The sequence below is a fragment of the Aythya marila genome, assembly GCF_965140915.1.
Source record: "Aythya marila genome assembly, chromosome: 2".
Classification (NCBI taxonomy): domain Eukaryota; kingdom Metazoa; phylum Chordata; class Aves; order Anseriformes; family Anatidae; genus Aythya; species Aythya marila.
This window is the reverse complement of record NC_139043.1, coordinates 70,408,554-70,431,274: the sequence shown is the minus strand read 5'-3', so window position 1 is coordinate 70,431,274 and position 22,721 is coordinate 70,408,554. Positions and strand designations below refer to the sequence as shown.

At 37.5% G+C, this 22,721-nt stretch overlaps 1 protein-coding gene across 4 annotated transcripts in view; it reads left to right on the top strand.

Moving 5' to 3' along the window:
* The window catches only part of FARS2 (phenylalanyl-tRNA synthetase 2, mitochondrial), a 246,221-nt gene that overhangs the window by 41,865 nt on the left and 181,635 nt on the right, over positions 1–22,721 (top strand). For all 4 annotated transcript variants that reach the window (XM_082754417.1, XM_082754420.1, XM_082754419.1 and 1 more), the window contains one exon: positions 13,412–14,044. In XM_082754417.1, coding sequence (XP_082610543.1) covers positions 13,430–14,044 — 615 coding nt within the window. In that variant the 5' untranslated portion in view covers positions 13,412–13,429. The remainder of the gene's footprint in view (positions 1–13,411; positions 14,045–22,721) is intronic.

The following is a 22,721-nucleotide window of genomic DNA, read 5'->3' as shown; positions in this document are numbered from 1 at the left end:
AGATTAACGTGGTAATTACATGAACAGTTGAATGCAGGACAATCATACGGGCGTGTAATGTTACTTACACAAAATACTTCTGCGTGTACCTGGTATGTCAGAGGGCCACATTCTAAAGTTCTCAATAGATAGGTTTGAGTTCAGGCCTTAAACTGCAAATTCCTGCCATGTGAAGTATGTCTAGTGTAGGATTCAAGTGCTACACGTGATTTTATAGTAATCTTTGTAAAGCTTACATAGGGATGAGTTAGGTGCTACCCTTCTGCAAAGTGGTGAATTTCAGCCTTTAGTGAGAGTATTCATCATTTTCAGGTCTATCTGGAGATATCCTTTTATAGTTTATTTCTCAATTTACAGCAAACTTAGCAAAAGTGCAACAAAAAAGGTGAAAAGACAATTGAATTTTAGATTTTTTTCCGACTGGTGAAACATTTTGTTTTATTCGCTCTACTTAGTATCAAATATTAGAGCAGAGAAGTGGTTTGAAAGTATAAAAGAGAAGAAACAGTAAAGAGCTTTCCCTAGTTTGTTTATTGGTTGTGAGAAGAAGCTGGCTTTAAGACATAAAGGGAAAAAAATAACCTTTTTCTTTCTACCAAAAAAAGTCTTATTTAGTGCTTTATATTATTATTATTATTTATTTATTATAAATTCATGTAGTGCTAAAGAAAACTGAATGCCCACAACAGGTCTGCACTAGTAATAATGCAGGAAGCCACCTTTCCCCTGCTTCTGTAATTAAATAGCATCAGCCTGGAAGCAAGAGGTTGTTCTTTTTTTTATTATTTTTTATTATTTCTGTCTGACTGTATGATACGTGATCTTTTCATGTAATTATGAGCAGAAGAGCTGATTGTAATGTTGTATTTTATATGTGATTTTCAATACTGTGATTGAAGGCCATATCATTGGATGTAGCTCTTCTTTTACGGATGTTGAAATGTTACCATCATCCCTTGATTGCTTTCTTCTCCTTTGAGCTGTGTTTCTGGTAGCTCTGTAGTAAGAAGTTAATGAGAATTGAATAGACAGACTTCAGTTTCATTCTGCTTGAATTCTGTTCTTCACGTTTTGTTGGTAAACATTGCTATGCAGTAAACTCACCCAATATTTTATTCAAATAACTTGCCTCAAAAAGGGCCGTTTTTTCATTTTCATACTGTTTCTCTTCAGCTTTGTTAAAGAAAATTTAAACATTCCTATTCAGTCTATTGATCCTTATTTAGCAAAACTTCCCTCTGTGGTGTCAAGAAATGAACAAAACAATGAAAGCCATCAGCAGCTGCAATCCAATTATTCTACTTTGCCTCCCAGCAGATGACAGAAAGAAGAATTGGAAAAGGAGAGTTTTCAGTCCAGGTGCCAATGTGTTTATTGGAATGGCAGAAAATAAGATGCCATAAAAGTCCAGGATAGTCACTTTAACTTTAAGAATTCAAAAAATTTAATTGTGAGTGTTTTCATCCTTGCCTTAGTTACATGATGGATTTTATGGGAATATTTCCCACTAAAGTTCAATTGTTTTACCATGCCTAAATAAATGTCAAAGGCAGCAATTGGGCATGCAGCTTTTTATGGCAAGGTGACAGAAAATGGTCATTGTTATCAATAAATAGATAAAAAAACAAACAAACAAACAAACAAAACCCTATGCCAAGTAATTTAGCTTGAATAATATAGGATCTGGTCATTTAGGGAACGATTTCCAGCTCTCCATCTCTTAAACTATTCACTAAAGTAATGCTTTTAGCTTCAAGTAAGTAATTTTTTTTAGAAAAGCAGTGTACAGTGTCTACAGTCTGGCTTAGCTGAGACCCCAAAACACAATCTTATAAATATTTGGACTCCCAGATGGTATGAGGTAAGAACACAGCAGAGTCCTGTAATCACTGTTAGGACTATTGTTATTTAAATTGGCATGCAGAGTAAGGCTCTACTCTCTGTGATCCACATTGTAGAATGTTTTCTTGAAGATACACCAAAAATATTTTAATGGAAATGATTTTCAATTACTGTATTTTTTTGATACTGAAAAAATGCTAGTACACATTATAAATATGTGGCTGACCCAGTTTGATCCTCTGGAGATACTGATTATATTTTCTTTTGCTCAGTGAGACCTGATTGCCCTTATTCACGTTTCATAGCAGTTAATTATAGCAATAGTTCTTTTTTTTTTTTTTTTTTTTTACATATTTAAGGGAGAGGGATTCTTGCTAGTCTGTCTACCTCATGATTTACCTTTCTTTGGTCTTCTCGCATCCCGTGTAGTTGACTAACCTCAGCAAATCGCCTTTTCTTACTTTCTTGCACATTGAGAGACCTGCATATTGAGCCTTCCCATTCAATTACAGTTTAGTTTTATAGCATCCTGTAGTGCTTTTAAATCCTGGTGTGGATTTGCTTTTACTCTGCCCTTTGGTAATAGGAAAAATTATAATTTAGAATTTATTTAGAACTAATACGCGATGTCTCTCACTGGTGATCTCACTTTTCTTTCCAATTGTCTGTGCACCATGCACTGAAATTCTCCTTTCTACATGCCTGTAATCTTAACCTTTCTTACATACCCTTCCTGGCTTCAGGAGCTGCTACCACTTTTTGAGTCAGAGCAAATGCATTGCTCTTTGCTGTATCATGGCATTGGTTAGGTTTGCTTTGTGGACTTTGTGTGAGCTCTGCTGAACACTTGAGCCTCAGTTCTGAAAAATACTTCAGCAAATACAAACTGCTGTGTCAGGTCAGGACCTGAATTCCTTGGCCCCAGCAGAACCAAGTCCTAAGGCTGATGACCTGTTGCTTTTAGTTAGGTTTTCACTGGTAAAGATGACTTAAAGTTTCTTAACTTAATTTCCTGCCTTGAACCTTGGTATGTGTGGTGCTCATTAGAATCTCAGGTGATTCTGTCAATTCTCACAATTGGAAAAGTAAAGCTGAGTTAAGCTATTTTTAAAAACTGTAGATTCATGTCACTAGCCAAGATTCAGTTGCTTTGAATATATCATACTGTCTTAGGAGGATGAAGGGAAGGGTGTGCACCCAAGGAACGGATATGGTAAGACTGCTGTGGTGAGCATGAAGAAGCGTGGCTTGGGGCTGGAGGAGAGGAAAACCTGCACATCATCAGCCCTTCAGCAGTTATAATTACATATATATACTATACATGTGTGTATATATATATAAATATAAATATATATATATACACACACACACAATACATATATATACAATTATATAGTTATTATTACGGTAACATTAAGGCCAATGAAGTTTTCAAGACAAAATACAGAACAGTGACTGAATTTCCTTCTCAGGGAATTTACGTTTGAGCCCCCAAAACTTGCATGTATGGAGAGGGGGTAGTTTCAACAGTAATAGCCCAGTATTTCTGAACTGTTCAGCATGATTTCTTACAGGCAATTTTGGCAAACTGCTTTAAAATCATTTTGATTTTATTCATAGCAGCCGCTGTACTTGTCAAATTGTTGATAGAATAATACTGCAAACAAAAAAATTCTGAACATGGAGAAAAATAACAATATAATTAAAACCATTTGGAAAGGAAAAATAAGTGAAAAGCAACATGTTGAATTACAGTGCTTTTGAATTGAGAGCTGCAGCACTAATAGGCATAAATAATACAGTATTTTTCCCATGAGAATCTAGCAGGGCTTAATTGGCTAAATGTTGAAAAGCATTTTGTGATCCTGCGTGGAGATACTCTGTGTAAGAGTAGAGTGCTTCTTAATGAAAGTCTAAATGCTGTTGAACAACACTGTTTCATATGTGTGTAAGTACATCCAACTGGTGACAATGGTGATAAAACCTATGGGTAACATTACTGAACATGTTTAAAATCTAGTAAACTGATCAATGTAAGCTGAATATGGCTATTTTGGTCAATCAAACATACATGAATAATTTATTTGCCAATAGGACCACCTTCTTCTTTAGTAAAAATTGTGTATTATTTTTTGATATGATGCCTCTTTGCTCTTCAAATTTGCTTACACTAAAAATTAAAAAATACTCTTTTTGAAATTAAACCTTCAAATTTATGACATAAAAAGAACTGTATAAAATTGGTACATACCTGTCCCTAAACATACGCTTATGTAAAATTATGTCAACATTTGTGAATAAGTACACAATGTGGGAACAAATAGTAGGATCATTGAGTCTGACTGAGTCTTTTCTTTCTTTTTTTTTTTTTCTTTTTTTTTGCAAGTTTCCCTCATGGAGAAATAGCATTTGGAAACTGCTGGGGATGATTTACTTCTTAGGTCTTTTCTGGGGGTATAGATTTTAAAATCTGATTTGTCATAATGGGTACAATTTTTCTTCTGTATTACTTCATTATAATTTGTAAGAAAATCTCAGTGTTTTTTTATTTTTTTATTTTTTTTTTTTATTTCTCTTCACTTGTGGGATTATATGTTTTGCACTTGTTCATGTGAATTTTCTATATTTGAGCAGCTTATGTCATGACAGCATCTTTTTTAAAGTAAGTTACTTTATTTGCAGAAAACATCACTAGATTTTCTTGGGGAAATTGAGACTTGAAAACTTGGATTCTATATCCTAGAGTGGGTCATGGTCCTTCTTAGAAATCAGTACTTGCTATTAATAGTTCTGAGCCTGATGAATTCTTATCTTTAAATTCTCACATTCATCCATTTACTGTTTTCTTCCAAAGCTTGTGAGTGAGGGTGAAAGTATTTTGTTTGTTTGTTTGTTTGTTTTTTAAATTCCTTTTGACCACATAGATTTTACTGCCCTAGCTTGAAATCTGAATGCTTGTCTGTCTGTGTTGTTGCCAATCTTTCTTGCATAATATTCCTGACAAATGGCTTACTTATTAATATTTCAGCACTGTTCCTACCAACCTCAGATAAGTGGTAAGCCCCAGGCAGGGAAATGCAGTTCCTTCCTTAGGAGCCTTCTAATCTTCTTCTGAAATGCTTTGTCAGAAACTGTGACAGATAAATGAAGATGGTACAGTTGTACAGTTCAAACTAGCGGTGACTTCTTTGTACATGTGTGATCATACATTTACTAACTGGGAGGTATTGCGCTGCTGTGAAATCTCTGCTGCAAACGTTTACATTTTCTCTTCTCCATCTATACTGAAATCTGTGAGACTTATTGATTCTGAAGTAAAATCCATAGAGAAATTTGTCTCTATCTTTCTCTTTTGATTGGCTGTTGAAATATACATAGTTCTGGTAAATGCTTTGTCGGTTCACAGAGCTTCATTATTTCTTAAATAGACCAAGGAGCAATACTGCCGCTGAGTTGGAGTTTGAGCTGACATCAAGTTCACATCATAGCTAGGGCTGAGATATGGATCTCTGGTGATACTTTGATATTTTTGCTCAGGATGACAGCAAATATGTGAAATTGATCTATTTAGAGCTTGGTAAGACAGAAAGCTGGTATGTCAGAAAAGAACTCCCCCTCGCTCTCTCCCACCATTTAGGGATGAAACATGGTGCAGGAAAGGCTAGTTTGATTTAGAAGCTGATTACATGCATACTGAAACCCAGAAATAACTCCATTTTAAAATATTCATTTTATTTATTATTTAATATTTTAAGTATTCATTCTGTTAAACTATAGCATGATGTCAAGGATAATTACTGTGCTGGACATCTGGAGATCTATGGCGAGTCATGGATTTTTCCAATTTTTCTCAAAAACAAAAGGAGAAGGAGGGAATCAGAGTAATACTGGGAGATAGCAGATAAAGCTGAAGATTTATTTTAGTTTGTGGAACAACTGAGTGTTTCATGCTCAGCCTGCTTCTCTGACACGACACATCTAAGTCATTTGGTTTCTTAGAATTGCATAGGTTGGGTTCGTTTCTTAGGTTTCCTTTTTTCACTGTGCCATATGAAGTGTCTGAAACATATTTATTTAGTTAAAAGTAGCCCATTGGGTAGCCTGTGTGTTGAATCTGATACATAAACATTGCCGTATTTCTTTCTGTCTTTTCCCTGAAGAAGGCTGGCATTCATTATTTGATCAGTGAACGATGCCTCTTGAGCTGAAGGATATCTACTTTGCCTACCACTGGTGTTTCTAGAGAGCTGAGCTTCTACTGCCAGGACAGTGCGGCACTTCTCTGGAGCAGGGACTGCTGCTTTCCAGCTGGCCCATCAGGAGGATCCAGCAATTCTGGTTGCTGTGGTTGAATAATTTTACCTTAAATTGTAAAGATAAAGCATATATCTATAGCTTTATGCTCTTCTGCAGAATATGGCAATGTGCGTCTTCATCCCATAGATATTAGTGATGTACGGCAATGCTCATATAGGTGACTTACTGTAAGTGCAAAGCAGCGCAGAAGTTTAGGAGGTTCTGCTGCTTTAGGAGTGGCGTGTGCGTTACTTTTATCACCTCCCATGCTGTGGAGTTGCTGTTTTCTAGTCCGATGCTTTGCATTACTGTGATGGAATCGTTAATGCTTAAAATGAATTACTTATTCCTCCTCTGCTGTCCTTTGTGCTGTTACCAAGCTGTGCATGTCCCATTCTTGGTATTTAATAACTGACTTAAAATATATATATATATATATATTATTCCCTCTTCCTATTTTCCTGTTGAGGCAGGATGAGGTCTTTATGATCCTGAATGTCCAAATGGTGTAGATAATCAGTCAGAACCAAGAAAATAAACCACTGTATAGAATTAATACTAATATCTCATTTCTAACTAAATTACTTTTTACTCATATAATACTCTACAGGAGTAAAATTCTTCAGAACATATACATGTATAGAAAAATAAAGATACTCAAGTCACACTTGTTGAAGGAAAAAAAAGGCAGAAGAGATAGAGGTAATCTTGACTGCAGTGAGGATCTTATGGGTACTTAATTGTCTGACAGTTATATAAAATATGTTGTCTAATGAAGAGAGCTAGCTGGCAGCATTTTCAGGGTGCTGGAAAGAGAGTATTCCCAGACAAAGGTAGTGTTTTTTCAGATTGTTTCCTTCAAACAGTGTGTGTATTTAAAAGCAGACTAATTTGAAAATAGTTAAGAATGATTGCTGTATTGCTTTTTGGCAATCTATCTTGTAATGCATTGAAAACACACATATCCTTTGTACATCCTTAATAATTATAGTGTAATGTAATTAATATGTAGTGTAATTACAGTGTAATGTAATACTTATTATTGCATCCTTCTTACATAAGGACTTTCCCTTAAAGTATCAAATTGACTATTAAATTTTTTGCCTAACTGTGTAGGAAAGGAAGAGCACAAGTATAGGAGGTCAGATCAAGGCTGTTTAATTTTCAGTAGGTTTTTGTGCACCTTAGTCCTAGCACCTGATGGAAATTTTATACCAAAAGGCTTAACTGGCATTTCTTCAGTAAAGAACAAACACTGTTTTAGTCTGTGAAAAAGAATCAAAAAATAGTGCAGGTATAAATAAAAGAAAATTATATACTGTTTCTGAGGAGGGAGGACTGACTTTCCTTATTTTAATCTGCTTTCACATATATATATATATTAAACCATTATTTTGATTTATTGATTTATTTATTTATTATTGATATATTTGATATATATATATATCAAACCATTATTTTGTGTCAATAGTTATTTTTTCTTCTGGCCTATTATAATAAAAATAATGTGGTTGGACTGTTCACTTTAAAGTTCTAAATTTCACATTTTAGAATTTGGTGTCTTTCCATCTATTAGAACCAGAAGTCTCAATTTATTTGCCTTGGATCTTTCAATGCTAATTGTGCTGAGTACTTTTCTCTTTTAAAAAAATTATATGCTCTCTGAATAATTCAGCAATTTGATGTGACTGATTAGCTTGCTGATCACTAATTCCTTTGTATGGATATTCTACTTCTGCCTGCTTAAATTTAATTCACTACAGGATGTCTGGAAACCTTGTATGTCAATCCTTGAAAGTTTTGTTCCAGCTAGGCAGCACAGCTAGAGTTCACAAATGTTTTGAAACACGTGCTACCTGTTTAGAATAATCTTTCTGGAAGTATTATTCTTCTTATAGGTGGGAAACTTATGGATAAGCCTGGCCAGTCAGGTTCAGCTGGGTGATACCATGTTGGGGAAGCTGTAGGGTTTGCAGCAACCTTTGGTGGGCAGAAGAGGAAACTGAAATTTGTTGCAGTGTCATGTGTACTCAAGATGATGAAGAAACACTTCAAAACTGGTGCTTTCCTAGTGGTCCTTGCAGAAGTGTGTTCCCTTCTCCAAAGATATGCTACCTAAAGATATGCTACCTAACTGTGCCTATCTTAGACTGTCCTGCAGTCTTAACGAATGGTGAAGGTGGTTGAAGGTATGCCTCAGGCCTTCTGTGCTTGTCTTCAGGTGCTCACGCATGTAAGACAGGCCACAAAATAGTGGCATTTGTTGAGACAATAGGCATCTTCTGGATCAGTAAAAAAAGGTAGGTGGTTGTTAATACCTTTTATTTCATATTTAAGAAGGTCTTACATGTAACATTGAGAGGAAAACATGGTCATGTCTTATCTCAGAAATTTTTTTTTAAACTTTCTCCCAATATTGCAAATGTCATAATGTTGCTGAAGGCATCATCATGATTAAGGCATAACTGTTAGCGAGCAGGCAGCAAGCCAGCCTATAACATGTTTTTGTTTTGGTTAAGAAAAAAAAAAAAACAAAACGAAAAATTAGATATTCTGTATCTTCCTTGGAGCTTGTGAACAGATTATTAACTATATGAACTCTAAATAAGTGAAAAAATTGAGAGCCAAATATTGTAAGGCTATGTTAGCTTGCCTCTTGCCTGGTACTTTGTAGTGTACGCAATATTTTGTTTCATTGTATGTTTAGTTATCATCAGTGACATCTGAAAATATTCTGCACTTGGAAGGTTAGGTTCTAAATGGATTCATTCAGAATTGTCTTCAAGGCTATTTCAGAGGTTTTTGTATATAATATATAAATTCAGCATACTTGATAAGAGGGAAAGTTTGTTCTGGTGTGCAACAACGTATCTGTGTTTTTAAAAATGTGTTTGAAAAAAAAATCCAAGCTTATTATTGGTATTGCATAGGAAATAATTTCTGTTATATCCCATGCAATGTAGATATGGCCATGGCAATACAATTATATTTGCTGCTGTATGCCTACATAGTTTTCAAAACTAAAATTCAATGCTTAGCTAAATTGCTAAGCAGACTGGTAAATGTCCAATTTTAGCAGCCTAGCATATGTTTATAATTTTTGTCTTAACATATGCTATGTTGGTTGAACTCCCCTCCCCACACATACGGTAGATAAAAGCTGTCACATCACAAAATGGTGGCAGCCCAACTTTTCTAACATTTTCCATGGCACTTCAGACTCTTGCATTAATTAGCTATTCCTGGATAGGAGACAGACTCTCATCTTTGTAGAATTTTGGTTTCAAACCCATCATGTGCTTCAGTTTATGTATGCAGTAGCCCATCTGTATTTCTGCAGCCATAAACAGTAAAAAAATAAAAATGCTCACACACACAAAAAAAAACAACAAACAAAAAAAACACAACAGGGCATACCACAAAGTGGTCAATGAGCATGAGGATGCTCTATGTTCACAGGTATAAATACCTAGCAAGTGGCACTGAAACCAGGCTGTTTGGTTTATTGTTGGGCTATGCTTTCCTCAAGCAAGAGCATTCTCTATCTTCCACTTTTCTTGGAGAAGAGATGATGGAATAAAACAATTCTGGTGCACAGGCCTTTTTCTTTTCCCTGTGAGCTGCTAGTCTACCCCTCTTTTTTCCTCCTTACAGAGGTAGGCGTAAGGGGGAATTTTGCTGAGTGTATGATTCTTTCCTAAAACTCAGTGGAGTGGAGGGGGCTTGTGACAAATACCAGAGCATCAGTGACAATGCTGTCCTAATCCTTGCTGCATGTGACAAGGAAGCCTGGATTTAGATACAAACGACATTCCTAACATTTCAGCAGTATGATCCCTTACCTCATCCAACTGCCTTTTGAACATGCTCCAAAATCATGATGTTTTCTGGTACTTTGTTCAGCTCTTGCCCTACCGCTAAGCTTGGACCATCAGAGCACAGCATGCAGTGTAGGCCTCAGCAAAGATCCTAGCTGCAGCCGCTGTTTGAGACATCTTGGCATGGAGGTAGAGGGGCAGGGCCATGACCTGTGTGGTGCAATGGTTGGGCACTCAGGACTGTGGCAGTGGCAGAGGCAAGGTAAGGAGCTGTGTGGCAGGAGATGGTGGGCCTGGCAGTTGCACGTCTGTCTGCAGCGCTTTGAGATGCCCCTCTGGGGGCTGCCTTCCAAAAATCCACCTCAGCTCCCAGCCCTGAGTCAGAGCCACCGCCAGCCCAGAGCACATAACCCACTGGGTTGCTGGTGTTGCCTTGCTGTCTGTGGATTGCAGATGCCAGTGGTGCTCGTTTAATGTTTATTTCCTCTTTCTGTATTTGTTTTTGTCTACAGGACTGCTGTCATTTAGCAGGGTATGGTGATGAGCTGGCTAGCAGTTTTCACTGTGGAATTCAGGTTTTGTCGACCTGCACAGAAATTAGTTCTGTCTTACTGCCAAATAATAAGCACAGTGGAAATGAAGAAAGAAAAGGATAAACTTAAATTGCGCTTTTTTCACACCTTTAGCTAGAAGTCTATAAAATATAGTTGCCTATTTATTACAATAAGCATAAGTAATTAACATATTTAATATTGATTATTTATTGTTAGCAGAAAGGTAAAGAGACCATTTATTTTCCAATGTGGATCTCCATCCTAGTAATTTTTTTATCGTTATCTGAATTTTTCTTCTATGATGTAAAGGGTGCAAGCACGCTCTTTTTCCTGCCTTCTCAGACATTGGCTAACTCAGTAACTCATTAACTACATTAACTAACGTTGGGTTAGCCTTTTTTTTTTTTTTTTTTTTTTTTTACTACTGCTCAGAGTATATTTTCTTTAGATTAGAATAGTAATGCAGGTAGTAAGGCAATTAAACTATTTCAAGCACAAGTATAATGTTAGGATAAATAGTCTGACATCATTTAATCTGTTCTTGCCCCTGCCCCCATACAAGTTTATGAAGACTATATATATCACATGGTCTGAAAAATCAGCATTTCTAAAGTATCAGAGACTGAATAGCAGATGTCTATCTTAAAAATCATGAGTCTTAAAATGAAAAATAAACAATCGTCCCTTTTATTTTTTTCCAGAACTTTTTTTTTTTTTTCCCAATGAAGCTATAATCATCATCAGAACTGTTTATATGAAAGTTAAATTTCTCATATGGTTGTCTGATTCTCAAAGAAATGGCATTTAGGAAAGCAGCAAACATCACGAGATTCATGATAAAATCACGAGAGTTTTTCATATATTACAGTTATGTATAAGTTCTGAATTGAATTTTTTAGACAAATAAATGTATGGGCAGATGGTGATATTTACATAGGGAAGCTGAATTCATTATCTGACTAGAACTGGATATTTCAAGCAGCTGTTTGAAAATGAGAACTCGGTTTCCGTGAAGAAGAACGTATGTTTGGGGAAAATGGAGCATCTTTCTTCAAAATTTAATGCTGTCCCTCACTTAATCTATGTCAGAGGGCTTTGTGTTATGTGTGTGTGTGTGTGAATTCATCTGTGGAAGAATCTTAACAAAATTGGCCAAGATCTAATTTGATGAAATAGTTCTTCAAGCTATAAAAAAAAAAAACAACAAACCAACAACTGAGCAGTCCTTCTTAAAAGTTCCAAAAATAGTTAAGTGTTTTAGCTGTTCTTTTATCTTAGACCCTCTTTCTCTCCTTTTTCTATAAATCTTTTTTTCCTTTAGACAACATAGTCAGTAACCTTACTATGCCCTGCCAAATATAATTTCTGTCTACCCAACTTGTCTTTATTTTTATTTAGTGAGATACAATTGTTTGTATCTCACTAAAAATAAAAAATAAATCTATAGTGAACATTCAAACATAAGCCAGAGGAAAAGAGACCAGGTATGCACAGATCCATTACCTTTTAAAGATCTGATTTTTTCTAAAATCTGTCTATTCTATTCTCCTGTGTGTGTGTGTGTGTGTATATATATATATATATTTTTTTTTTTTTTTTTTTTTTTTTTTGCACATTTCTGTTATGTTTCTTTGGAAGGTTAGCCAGATACTGTAGTGCTGTTGTAAAGATGGTAACCTATCCCTTGAAGATGGTGGTTTATTCATTACTTATGTCCTTTATTCTGACATTTTTTTTAAGAACACTTTCACAGGAAATTCTTTCACCCAAGAACCTGTCACTCAACTTCTGATGCCCGTTTTCCCGTTCTGTAATAAGCAATTTGTAATGCTTAAGTATTTTACTGGAATCTATGCCAGTATTTACAAAGCCAAACTCTTGATTTTTCAAGTGCTTTTACATTATCAGAATGGGCTTATGTGTTTTAGAGTGCCTGAAGGTGTTGTGATCCTCAAAACTCCTTGTTTATGGAATTATCTTCAAGAACTACAAAGTAGTCCATGTGCATGCATGAAGCAGAGTTTGTTTCTAAACAGGGTGGATGTGTAAAGAGGGCCCTTTGACAGACACGTCCTGCAGAAACTTATAACTTCATTCACCTTCCTGATAATTGTCAAGCCTTCCTCTGGTGCAGTGGTATAACCAGAAAAACTAAGTATTCTGGAAGCATTTGGAAAAGGGGTTTTCTGATCACCCTAAAACATTATTTCTGACAACATGGAGTCTTTCTTGTGAACCTCGTGCAGTGCTTGTCTGTGAACTTATTATGCTGTTTCCGTGTAAATACATGCCTTGGCCGTGTAAATATACAATTTGGCCATTGTTTTTCTCATTGTGGCTCAGTGGTTTGAATGGTTAGACTGTTTTTGTTTGACATTAAGTAGAAAATAGTGGTGGTATAGTGCGCGCCACATGCATTTGGTTTGTGTGGAATTCCTTCCACAGGGTCTGCTAATGCTGGAAGACAATACAACAATATGTTAATGCCTGGATTTTATTATAAACATGTCCCTGACTGATGAAGGGCATTGCTAAATTTATGAGCTTCTCATATGTCGTGTTCTGTTATTGCCTCATATTTTAACTGGATAAAAAAATGTTTTAAATATGATGCTTCCTCAGCTGCAAAGAGTTGCAATATTTGGAATGGGCCTGAGACCAGGTCTAGTGATGTTAATACTGATAAAGTTATGCAGAAGACTGTTAAGTGAACAAGCAAGCTGAATTTTGATCACACGGATATTCCCCCTCCAAAGTCAAAACAGCGGTCTGTGACAGGTGTCATGTTAATTAAACAGACATTTGGATTTCACTTATCTGTGGGATGCTAGCAATTTCTGCAGTGAGATTGCAGATGCAAACTTTCAATTTTTTTTTCTTTTTTCTTTTTTTTTCCTCCAGGTTATAAGGGAGTTTGCAATGGCAATGCTCTGGAAATTCATGAGAGTAGCGAGGTATTCTGAAACAGCTTTACCACCGAAAGTGAGAGGAATTCCGGTCCATTCAAGGCATTTTTCTTCTTCCAAGTCTGTACCTTCAGATTTTGCTGCCAGCACAACCTGCTTAAACACTGTGGAACTGCTTGGTAAATCTTATCCCCAGGATGACTACAGCAATGTCACAGAGAAGATTCTTTCTAAAGTGGGGAAGAACTTGCATAACAAAAAGCATCACCCTTTGTGGCTAATCAAGGAGCAGGTGAAGGACCACTTCTACAAGCAATATACAGGACGCCGTGGGACTCCACTCTTTTCTGTCTATGATGGTCTTTCTCCAGTGGTTACAGTACAGCAGAATTTTGATAGTTTACTTATACCACAAAACCATGCCAGCAGAAAGAAAGAGGATAACTATTACTTGAATCGTGATCACATGCTAAGAGCACACACATCAGCTCACCAGTGGGACTTGATACACTCCGGCCTAGATGCCTTTCTGGCTGTGGGAGATGTCTACCGCCGTGATACAATTGATAACACCCACTATCCGGTCTTTCATCAGATGGAAGGAGTTCGGCTTTTCTCCTGTCATGAGGTAGGAATTCCTTAGCTGAGGTGAAAGAGGTTTGGGTAAGTTGATCTTATTTGCTATTAGCAAGTGCATGCATGTAAATGAGTTACCACACAGGTGTTATGCAGTACATTGATAAAGATCAAGTAATTGGTTATGGACAAATACAGGTGAAAAATGTGGAATTTGAAAACACCTGTAAAATTCCCTAGAAAAGTCTGGAAAAAATGAATGATGAATACCTTGAAAGCTAGCAAAATAAAGTGGTATCTGAAAGGAAATGGTTAGCTCATCTGTAGAGATCAATTCTCATTGTATCGCAAGTCCCTTCTAGTGAAGTCATTTTACCACAAACTTTGTCGTATTAGTACTTGAAAGACTCATGGGTATGAACTGTTTCAGAATCCAGAGTGCAGTTTTTACTTTGTCATCTTTTTTCTTTAATAGCTCTAAGCTTCTGTAAATGAGTATCTCTTAATGAATTGTTCTATCCTTTACTTCATCCTAAAAACCATATTGAAGGATTGATCTGTTGCAGCTGTCAGTTACAGCTGTGCAATACATACAGTGTAAACTCATGAGTCCAGAAGACATCAGGTAAACAGTGCTAGGTAGATGTCCAAGACTTCTGAGTGCATATATTTTGTTGGTACAACTTGCATGTTCTGCAAATGCTTGGGTGCCATTAAATATTCTTGCTGTATCATGGATTAGTGTTATGTATAAGCCAGTTTGTTTTCCAAACAGTAATTGATTTGTATAATTTGTGTATGCTTGTAGCAATACTGCCAAATTCACATTTATATAACTAAAACTAGCTTATTCTAATAATACTGGGATGTAGACTGTTCTTAATGTAGTTGCCAATGGGTGACAGGAGCTTGGCAGGGAAGCCTGCTGGCTTTGGATGCCTGAGGGAAAACTATGGAAATCGCACTGCACTGCTTTCTCACTGGTGGGAAAGGTTCATGCTGTCTGCACTGGTGCTTCCCACTCCACACTGCTGCTTCATTTTCCACACTGAAAGCATAATACCTGCTTCTGAAGATGTTCTGTGAGTGATATGGTATCAAATACAGCTTGTAGCCACTTTTTTGGTAACCTGGAAAGGGAAGTTTGCAGATTTATCCAAAATTGATTTGTTTGCTGTTCTTTCACACGGGCTTGTTTGTGTGCATACAGAAGGGTATATGCAAGAGAAAAATGGATAACATTATAAAAATGCCATATTTAATACTTTAAGTGCATCCAAATTTTTTGCTTGAGCACAAGTTCAGACATCCATGCACAAAGGCTTATCTGCCATAAAATAGTCACATCTACACTCTTACAGGATGGACTTTTGAATTTAGGTGGGACTGAAATTATTGTTAAAGAATATGTTTCTGAAGAAATTTTGGACTTCATGACAGAGTATTTCTTTCTTCTGTGCAAATTTAATAACAAGAATAATAGGATTTAGTCAGTGGGAAGAAATTTACAGAAATGTTTACTGACATCATCTGTCAAGAAATACAGGATGTATAACAATCTGATTCATTTCATTACAGGTTGCTTCTTTATCTCTTCCCCCTCTCCTTACCCCCTACAAGAATGATTGAGTTGTTATTGGATAATGTTAATAGCTGATGAATTTAAAGTTAGCTATGTGCTAACTAAAACTGGAAAACGTGTCTGTCTCTCTCGAGAGTGAAAGTCCTGTCAACTTTCTAAGCTGATGAACACAGACTAGTGGTATGGTGCACAGCATGTAAATTTTTGTTTGTTGGACAACATGCACAAATTCTAAACCTGTGGATGATCTAAAGCATCCCTTTCAGCTTCAGTTGCAGATGGAATACTGATAGACTTGCAATATGTAAAACTTCTTGCAGACATCATCACAAGAGCCTTGTAGAAAAAATTGAATGTAATTGTGAAATTTCACTGAAGATTTTGTGTTTTATATTCTAGTTGCCTGCTCAAAATAACTGACAAGTTTAAATAATTCTAGGAGTAACTGAGCAGAAAAATGATTAAATGAAGATAATACTACATGAAAGAAATATTTTTATATTAATTTATTTAAACCCATGTTTAAGTTATGACCCACTGAACAGAAGTGTGTGAATGTCAGGGCCTGTTACATTCATCTCAGACTTTTCTTTCATAACCACACCATGGTCTCTGGTGAGGAAATTTTCCTAGTACAATGGATAAGAAGGTATACAGCGAAAGGGAAAAACAAACAAACAAACAAAAAACTGCTAGCCCTTGGCTACAAGCTGTAGATTAGTTTAATTTTATATGCTATAGTTAATTTACTGTTCTTTTTTTTTTTTTTTTTTTTTTTTTTTCTTTTTTTTTTTAGTACTTGTCTCTTTCTCAACGAAAGTGATCGCAGAATTGGAGTTGGGGCTTGGTGGTCAACAAACCTCAAAACCCAGAATGATTTTCTAGGAACTTGAATTTTGAACTATGTTTTGTGTTTTATAGCAATTAGGTTTTATTAAATACATTCCTTTGGAGATGGCAGACTTGCCTGGAACTACCCCTAGGCATGCATTTACTGTTGAACACAGTAGTGTTGGTATGTTTTTGTTTCTTGTTTGTTTGCTTGAGCACACATAGGCTATTTTCTCAACTTCAGGAGGTTTGGAGAAGTTTCCTTGTGTTCAGCTGTTTCAATACTTCACACTAATCTTATACAGGCCCTCACTAGAGAAAGCAATTTGTACCAAATATTTAGCATGTAAAAATAGTTGCAAAAAAAATAACCAATGGAACAAAAAAGCAAATGCTGTTCTTTTTTATATATTCCTTTACTATTTTCTAATTGTATGAAGATGGGGATCAGTATTTCCTACTGATAGTGGCAATTGGGTTAAAGCTTTCTGTGTCTGGGTAAGTAATGGCAGGCTTTATTTGGAAACAGTCAAGCTAAAGCAGGCCTCTGCAAACAGTTTAAAAGTTCAGGCTGGTATATCCCACATAGCTCAGACTGTATGTCATGTGGAACATGTGGAACAAGGTAGATAAAGCTGCAATTTGCTAGGTCCTGCATTTTGGCCACCTAACCTTACCCATAAAAGTGATCTAGAAGAAAGCTGGAGAGGGACTCTATCATGGAGTGTAGCCAGGGAACAAGGAATAATGGCTTTGAACAAATGTAGGGGAGATTTAGATTAGATGTGACGTGAGGGAAAAATTCTTCACTCAGAGCACAAAGCGCACATGGGAATTAGGGCTGAAGATGCACCTTGCTTCTGTTCTTTTCCATAAAAAATAGAATGAAATTACCTAAAAACACGTGTTAAAAATAAACTCAGGGCACAGGATGGGAGGTGCAGGACAGTCTCTGTGGCCGAGGGGCAGCCTTTCTCTCTGGCAAGCCAAATGGCCCAGGGGAGCCAGCCCCAGAAAAGGGGCCCTCAGCCCCCCCAGCCCTCCTCCTTGTCCACATGAGGGCATCTTCCAGGCTGCTCCCAGCACAGCCACCTTTGGCCATGCATGGGCCACTCCATCAGAGGCTTGCTGAGGTCACCACAGTGGCCACCACTGCTCGTGGGCCCTATAAAACAGGTCCCCTGCAGCTGGCCCACCACTCGCTGAGCATCTCGGCCCTCTGACTGCCAGCTTGTGTGGCAGGAAGGAGAGCAGGAGAGCGAGGCGAGCGGCAGGCCTCTTGGTGTGCGAGGACGGCGATGCCGTCCGGTGAAGGAAGCACCAAGAGGGAACGCTCCTGACTGGAAGGAAGGGTGTTGTGGGCGGAGGGATAGCGCCAGTGGCAGAAGAGACACCAGTGCCCAAGGGACCTCTGGCGCCCAGCCCACAGACACATACAGGCAGTATCATTGGCACCGCAGTGATGTGGGGAACAGGCTGGCCCCTCAAACACCCAGCAACAGGGGGCCTGGGCCTCGCCATAGGAGCAACGGTGATGTGGAGCGAGGGCAGGAGCATCAGACAGAGAGCTGCAGGGAGCCGAGGCATGCCCATAGTCCAGGACACAGTGTGGGACCCAGTAATGGCCGTAAACCAGACGGCACCGTCAGACCAATGCATGAAAATCAAGCCAACAGTGGCATGGGACCGAGGCATGGGACTGGATGGTCCCCTGGTCCAGCACCCTGGCCTGAGAACATTCTGGATGGAAGGCATCCCGTGTGGGCAGTCCCAGGCACGGACTGGCTTGTCCTTCTGCCAAACACAGTGGAGCCCATGGAGCTGGGTGCACAAGAAGAGGTGGAGGAACCAATGGAGGTGGATCCACCTCGGCCAGAACAGAGCTGGGACTACTGAGGCATGTCTTTGTGCTCTGCCATCCGAGAGTACCAGCAGCATGGCAGGAGTGCCCAGCGAGCCCCTACTCGTTGCTCAGGCTCCATTGCAAGCATTAACTTGGAGCCAACAAACACCATGGACATCCTGCAGGCTTACCTGCAAGATGTCCCGGCAATAAACAATTCTTGCCAATTCTTAGTGGTTGTTTGAGTGCTTCTTTTTTTTTTTTTTTTTTTTTTTTGGTGGTGGCGGGGAATGGGCTAAAGTTGCGCCAGGGGAGGTTTAGGTTGGATATTAAGAAGAACTTCTTTACCAAAAGAGTTGTTAGGCATTGGAATGGGATGCCCAGGGAAGCAGTTGAGTCACCATCCCTGGAGGTCTTTAAAAGATGTTTAAATGGAGAGCTTAGTGATAGCTTAGTGATGTGGTTTAGTGGAGGACTTGTTAGTGATAGGTCAGAAGTTGGGCTAGGTGATCTTGGAGGTCTCTTCCAACCGAGGTGATTCTGTGATTCTGTGAATTTGCCATTTCACCTCAGTTTGGGAGTGGAAAAAAAATCAGTCCTCTGCTGAAATTTTAGGTAGGATAAGGAAGATGTAGAAGTGTCTCTCCTTTACAAATACAAATTCTGTAGTCAAGGCTGGGTGAAAACTTTTGTCCTTTGAAACCTTTGCTGTAATTTTTCATACTGTCAAAGTTAAAATTCCAGAAATAAGAGCTGGAAAAACAAATCATGGGTAGAAGTTTGGAATTTTAGAGTTCTCCTCTGTGGTCTCCTTATCTAATTGCTTCTTTGGCTGTACAGTTTTCATGATGGTTGTTTGGCTGTTTTTTTAAGACAAAGTAATGTGTAATTGGAAGATGGGCAGGTAGCTGATGCTTTTTGCAGCTTTGCATGATTTCAAGTATTAGAGAAATTCCTATTTTCCAAGCAAACTCATTGGTAAAAATAGAAGTTATTAAGGCTGATTTTTTCCATAAACTTTTAAAAAATGTCCTCTGGCTATTATTAAAGAACCTCTCAGAATTTATTCGGACTTTTTTTTCCATATATTTAAAAATATTTTCCATAATTATTACATGAATGTTGGTATATAGGATCTAATATAAACAGCTAAAACTAGTGCAAAATTTAGCTTCCCAAATAAGCTTCAAAATTCTGGATGTAAAATAAACTGTTCTTTTAAAACATTACATCCAAATGGTATTTCTTTTGTATTCTCTTCCTGCAGCATGCCGACATGCCTTTTATCCTTCTGAAGGACACACATATTTTCCTCCTTCTATGGTATATGGGTTTTTTCTTTTTTCTTCCTTTTTTTTTTTTTTTTAAATAAGTAAATAATATTTTTTAAAATAAATAAACACTTTGGATTTGCAATATCGATACTGTTGTAGTCAGATTTGAACTCTAGCAAACTTTCTTGGACAGACTAGAAATGAAATTACGTCTGTGCTATGCAGTAGTCTTTGCTGCAGTCCTTTACTTTATCAGTTTGTAGAAAGAAAAATCTCAAAATACACTCTCAAAGACACTTCATGCCTGTTGGCCACCAGAGGGAGCCAATATAAACCCAATGGCAATCGCAAAACATTTTTCAATTGTGAACAAATATTGTTTACACATTGGAAGGAGACTTCATAAAGTATTTTATAGTCTGTATTGAATTATACATAAATTTTAAGGGGAACAGATGTGAAAACATAGGAATTTCTCTTCTAATTTAGTAACCTCATTCCAATGGAGCCCAATATCTGATTGTTCAGATAGGGAAATGGTTCTCTCATCAGGCTTGTTTGTGCTAACATCTGAAAACTATAAATAGACTGGGAAGAAGAAGTAGAGCTACATATTTATTTTTCATTGAAATGTTTTTGGATGAAATGCCAACTTTTTTGCTGCAATGGAAAAAAATGTAAATCTTCTGCTAAGAAGCAAGGGCAGCCTGTGCATTACTACTAATTTTTGCCATTCTGTATCATTGCAAAAAAAATCCAAATGTTCCTGTATTGTGAGTTTGTATCATGTATATCCTGAAGTGTTAAGACTCTTGTCCTAGGTGGTATAAATTTAGATGTTTCTCTGTTTCATATAATTTATTTCTCCTTTACTAGTCTTTTTGTACTTGTGTACCTCAGCCATGTTCTTCTTTTTTTTTTTTTTAATTTTTTTTTTTTTTTTTTTTTTTTTTTTTTGCTTTGGGGTAGGTGTGAACACCTGAATGACCAACCTCTTTATTTCCTCTATTATTTATTTATTTACTTTAATCAGTGCATACCATGCTAGGTTTTCATTGTCACGACTGACATGACAGTGCCATTGAATTTGACTTCTCCAGAGTCCTGTATGTTACTGCACCTTTGGACACTGTGCTTCTGTTCTGATGTTGTATCAAATGAAAGCTCCTTTTCTTCTGTCATTCTTTTCTCCTGATGTGCAAGGGAATTCGAATAAATATATTGTGTTCCAGGGATCAGCCCATTATACGAGGTGATTTGGAGCATTTACAGTCCATGCAAGAATGTTTGTGTGGAAACTATTTTATTCCTCCATGTATATGAGAGTCATAGCAACAGTGGCACCGAGGAACGAGTAATTAAAAAAGACTTTAACCGGCCCAGGAAAGACATGGATCCTACCCCTCTGCACCCTGTGGCAGGGAGAGGCTTTTCCAAGGGGTGATACAAGGCCCAGCTGAAGTCGGTTGTGGACATCCCCCTTTCTGTGTATTTCTTCTGATTTGGGTGATGCTCCTCAGTGTGTGAGGAGTCGGTGACTGTCACCAGATGGCATGGAGGCGGGTTGGTTTATCAGTCACTTTGATGGAGGGCATTTGCCTCCTGTCGCATGAATCAGAAGGAATTTGGCATTTGTGGCTGCTTCAGGATAATAGTATTAAAGTGGAGATCCATTCACCTCTTTTCTGTAGGTGGTAATCGTAGAAACAGATTTTACTTTAGGATGGGCGTCTCCCAGCTGTCACCCTACAGGATTCTGTGCTTGTGCCATCTCTAGCACTGTGTGCCAGTAGTTGCTGGGCATACGTCCTAAACACATTTAGACATGGGCAGTTGTGCAAGCTGCATGCATTGGGTTATAGAGCTGGGGTTCTCACCAACGTGTGTCACATCAAGCTTCAGGTGTTGCCGCTGCCTCCAGGATGGTGTTTGAGATTGATGGTGAGCCCTGCATCACTCCCAAGGAGCCTGAGAGGTGATCCTCCTCCTCAGGACATAGAGGGGTAGGGGCATCTGTTCTAAATCTTCCATGTTACTTAAAAATAGAGCAGCGTTACTTTGCTGGAATATTGTGATGTGAATTTATTCCTGAAGCTGAAATTTGGCCGAGTAGCATGGATAAAGGGCCTGGCTGGAACTGGCTTTACTCTTGCAGATGTCTTTACAAGTTGTGAACAGTATTTTCCATGTATCATACGGTATTTTCCATGTTGTAGTCTGTAAATTGTTCCATAATAAGTAGAGTTTCAGATTACAAGGATACAGATAATATTCTTTGTTATTTTATTTGAAAATTTTATGGCAAATGGCATCAGAACTTCTGTGAGATGTTCACAGTGGTCGATGGCCTAGGAAGTTTGGAAGCCACCACTATATCTTTAATTATATATATATAAAAAAAAATTATATAAAGTATTTCTTACTTGGACTTTGTTTCTCATCCAGCTAAAAAAATATTGCAGTGTGCTTCAGAATAAATAATTCAATGCAATTCTAAAATTCTGCAGGAATTGCTACAAGTGTGTTTAGGAAACCTAGTGTACTTAAAAATAGAGGAATTCTGATTCCCACAGGAACAGAAATATAAATCCTATTTTATATATATGCCTCATTGTAACTGATATCTGTAGAGCAGCATTGCTTTTCCTTTGTTGTTCTAAAATATCAGTATGGTTTTCCATTAAACACAGCAATGATTTTTTTTTTTCAGAAACACTTTGATTAGGTTAAAAATCAAAACAAGCAGAAAAAGGCCTTTCTTCACTGTAATTGGAGGACCGAAAACTGAAGAATCCAGAAATTAAGGTGACTGCTCTGCAGGCTTGTTGCTTGAAATGATCTTCACCATTTTGTAACAAAACGAATGCTTATTGGTATGTAGTAAAAACCATCCTGTTGTGCAGCCATGGCCTGTGTATCTTTTTGGCACTTGAAACTGCCTGGGCTGAAGTGCAGACTTACAAGTTTCATCATCTTGGAGGCTGATTGGGGCTGGCATTAAGTTTTCTTTTTGATGAGACATCATCAAATGGCGTCATCTTCATCATTCCTAATCCATCAGTTGAGTGTTACAGCACATTAAAGATGTAGTGGAAATGTTTTGCTCTTTGTAAGTGAATTTAGAGTGCAGCTGTTTGTTTATTTATAGAGATGTTCATTGGGGCAGTGAGTCAAAATGTATTAGATGTGGCAAGGACGA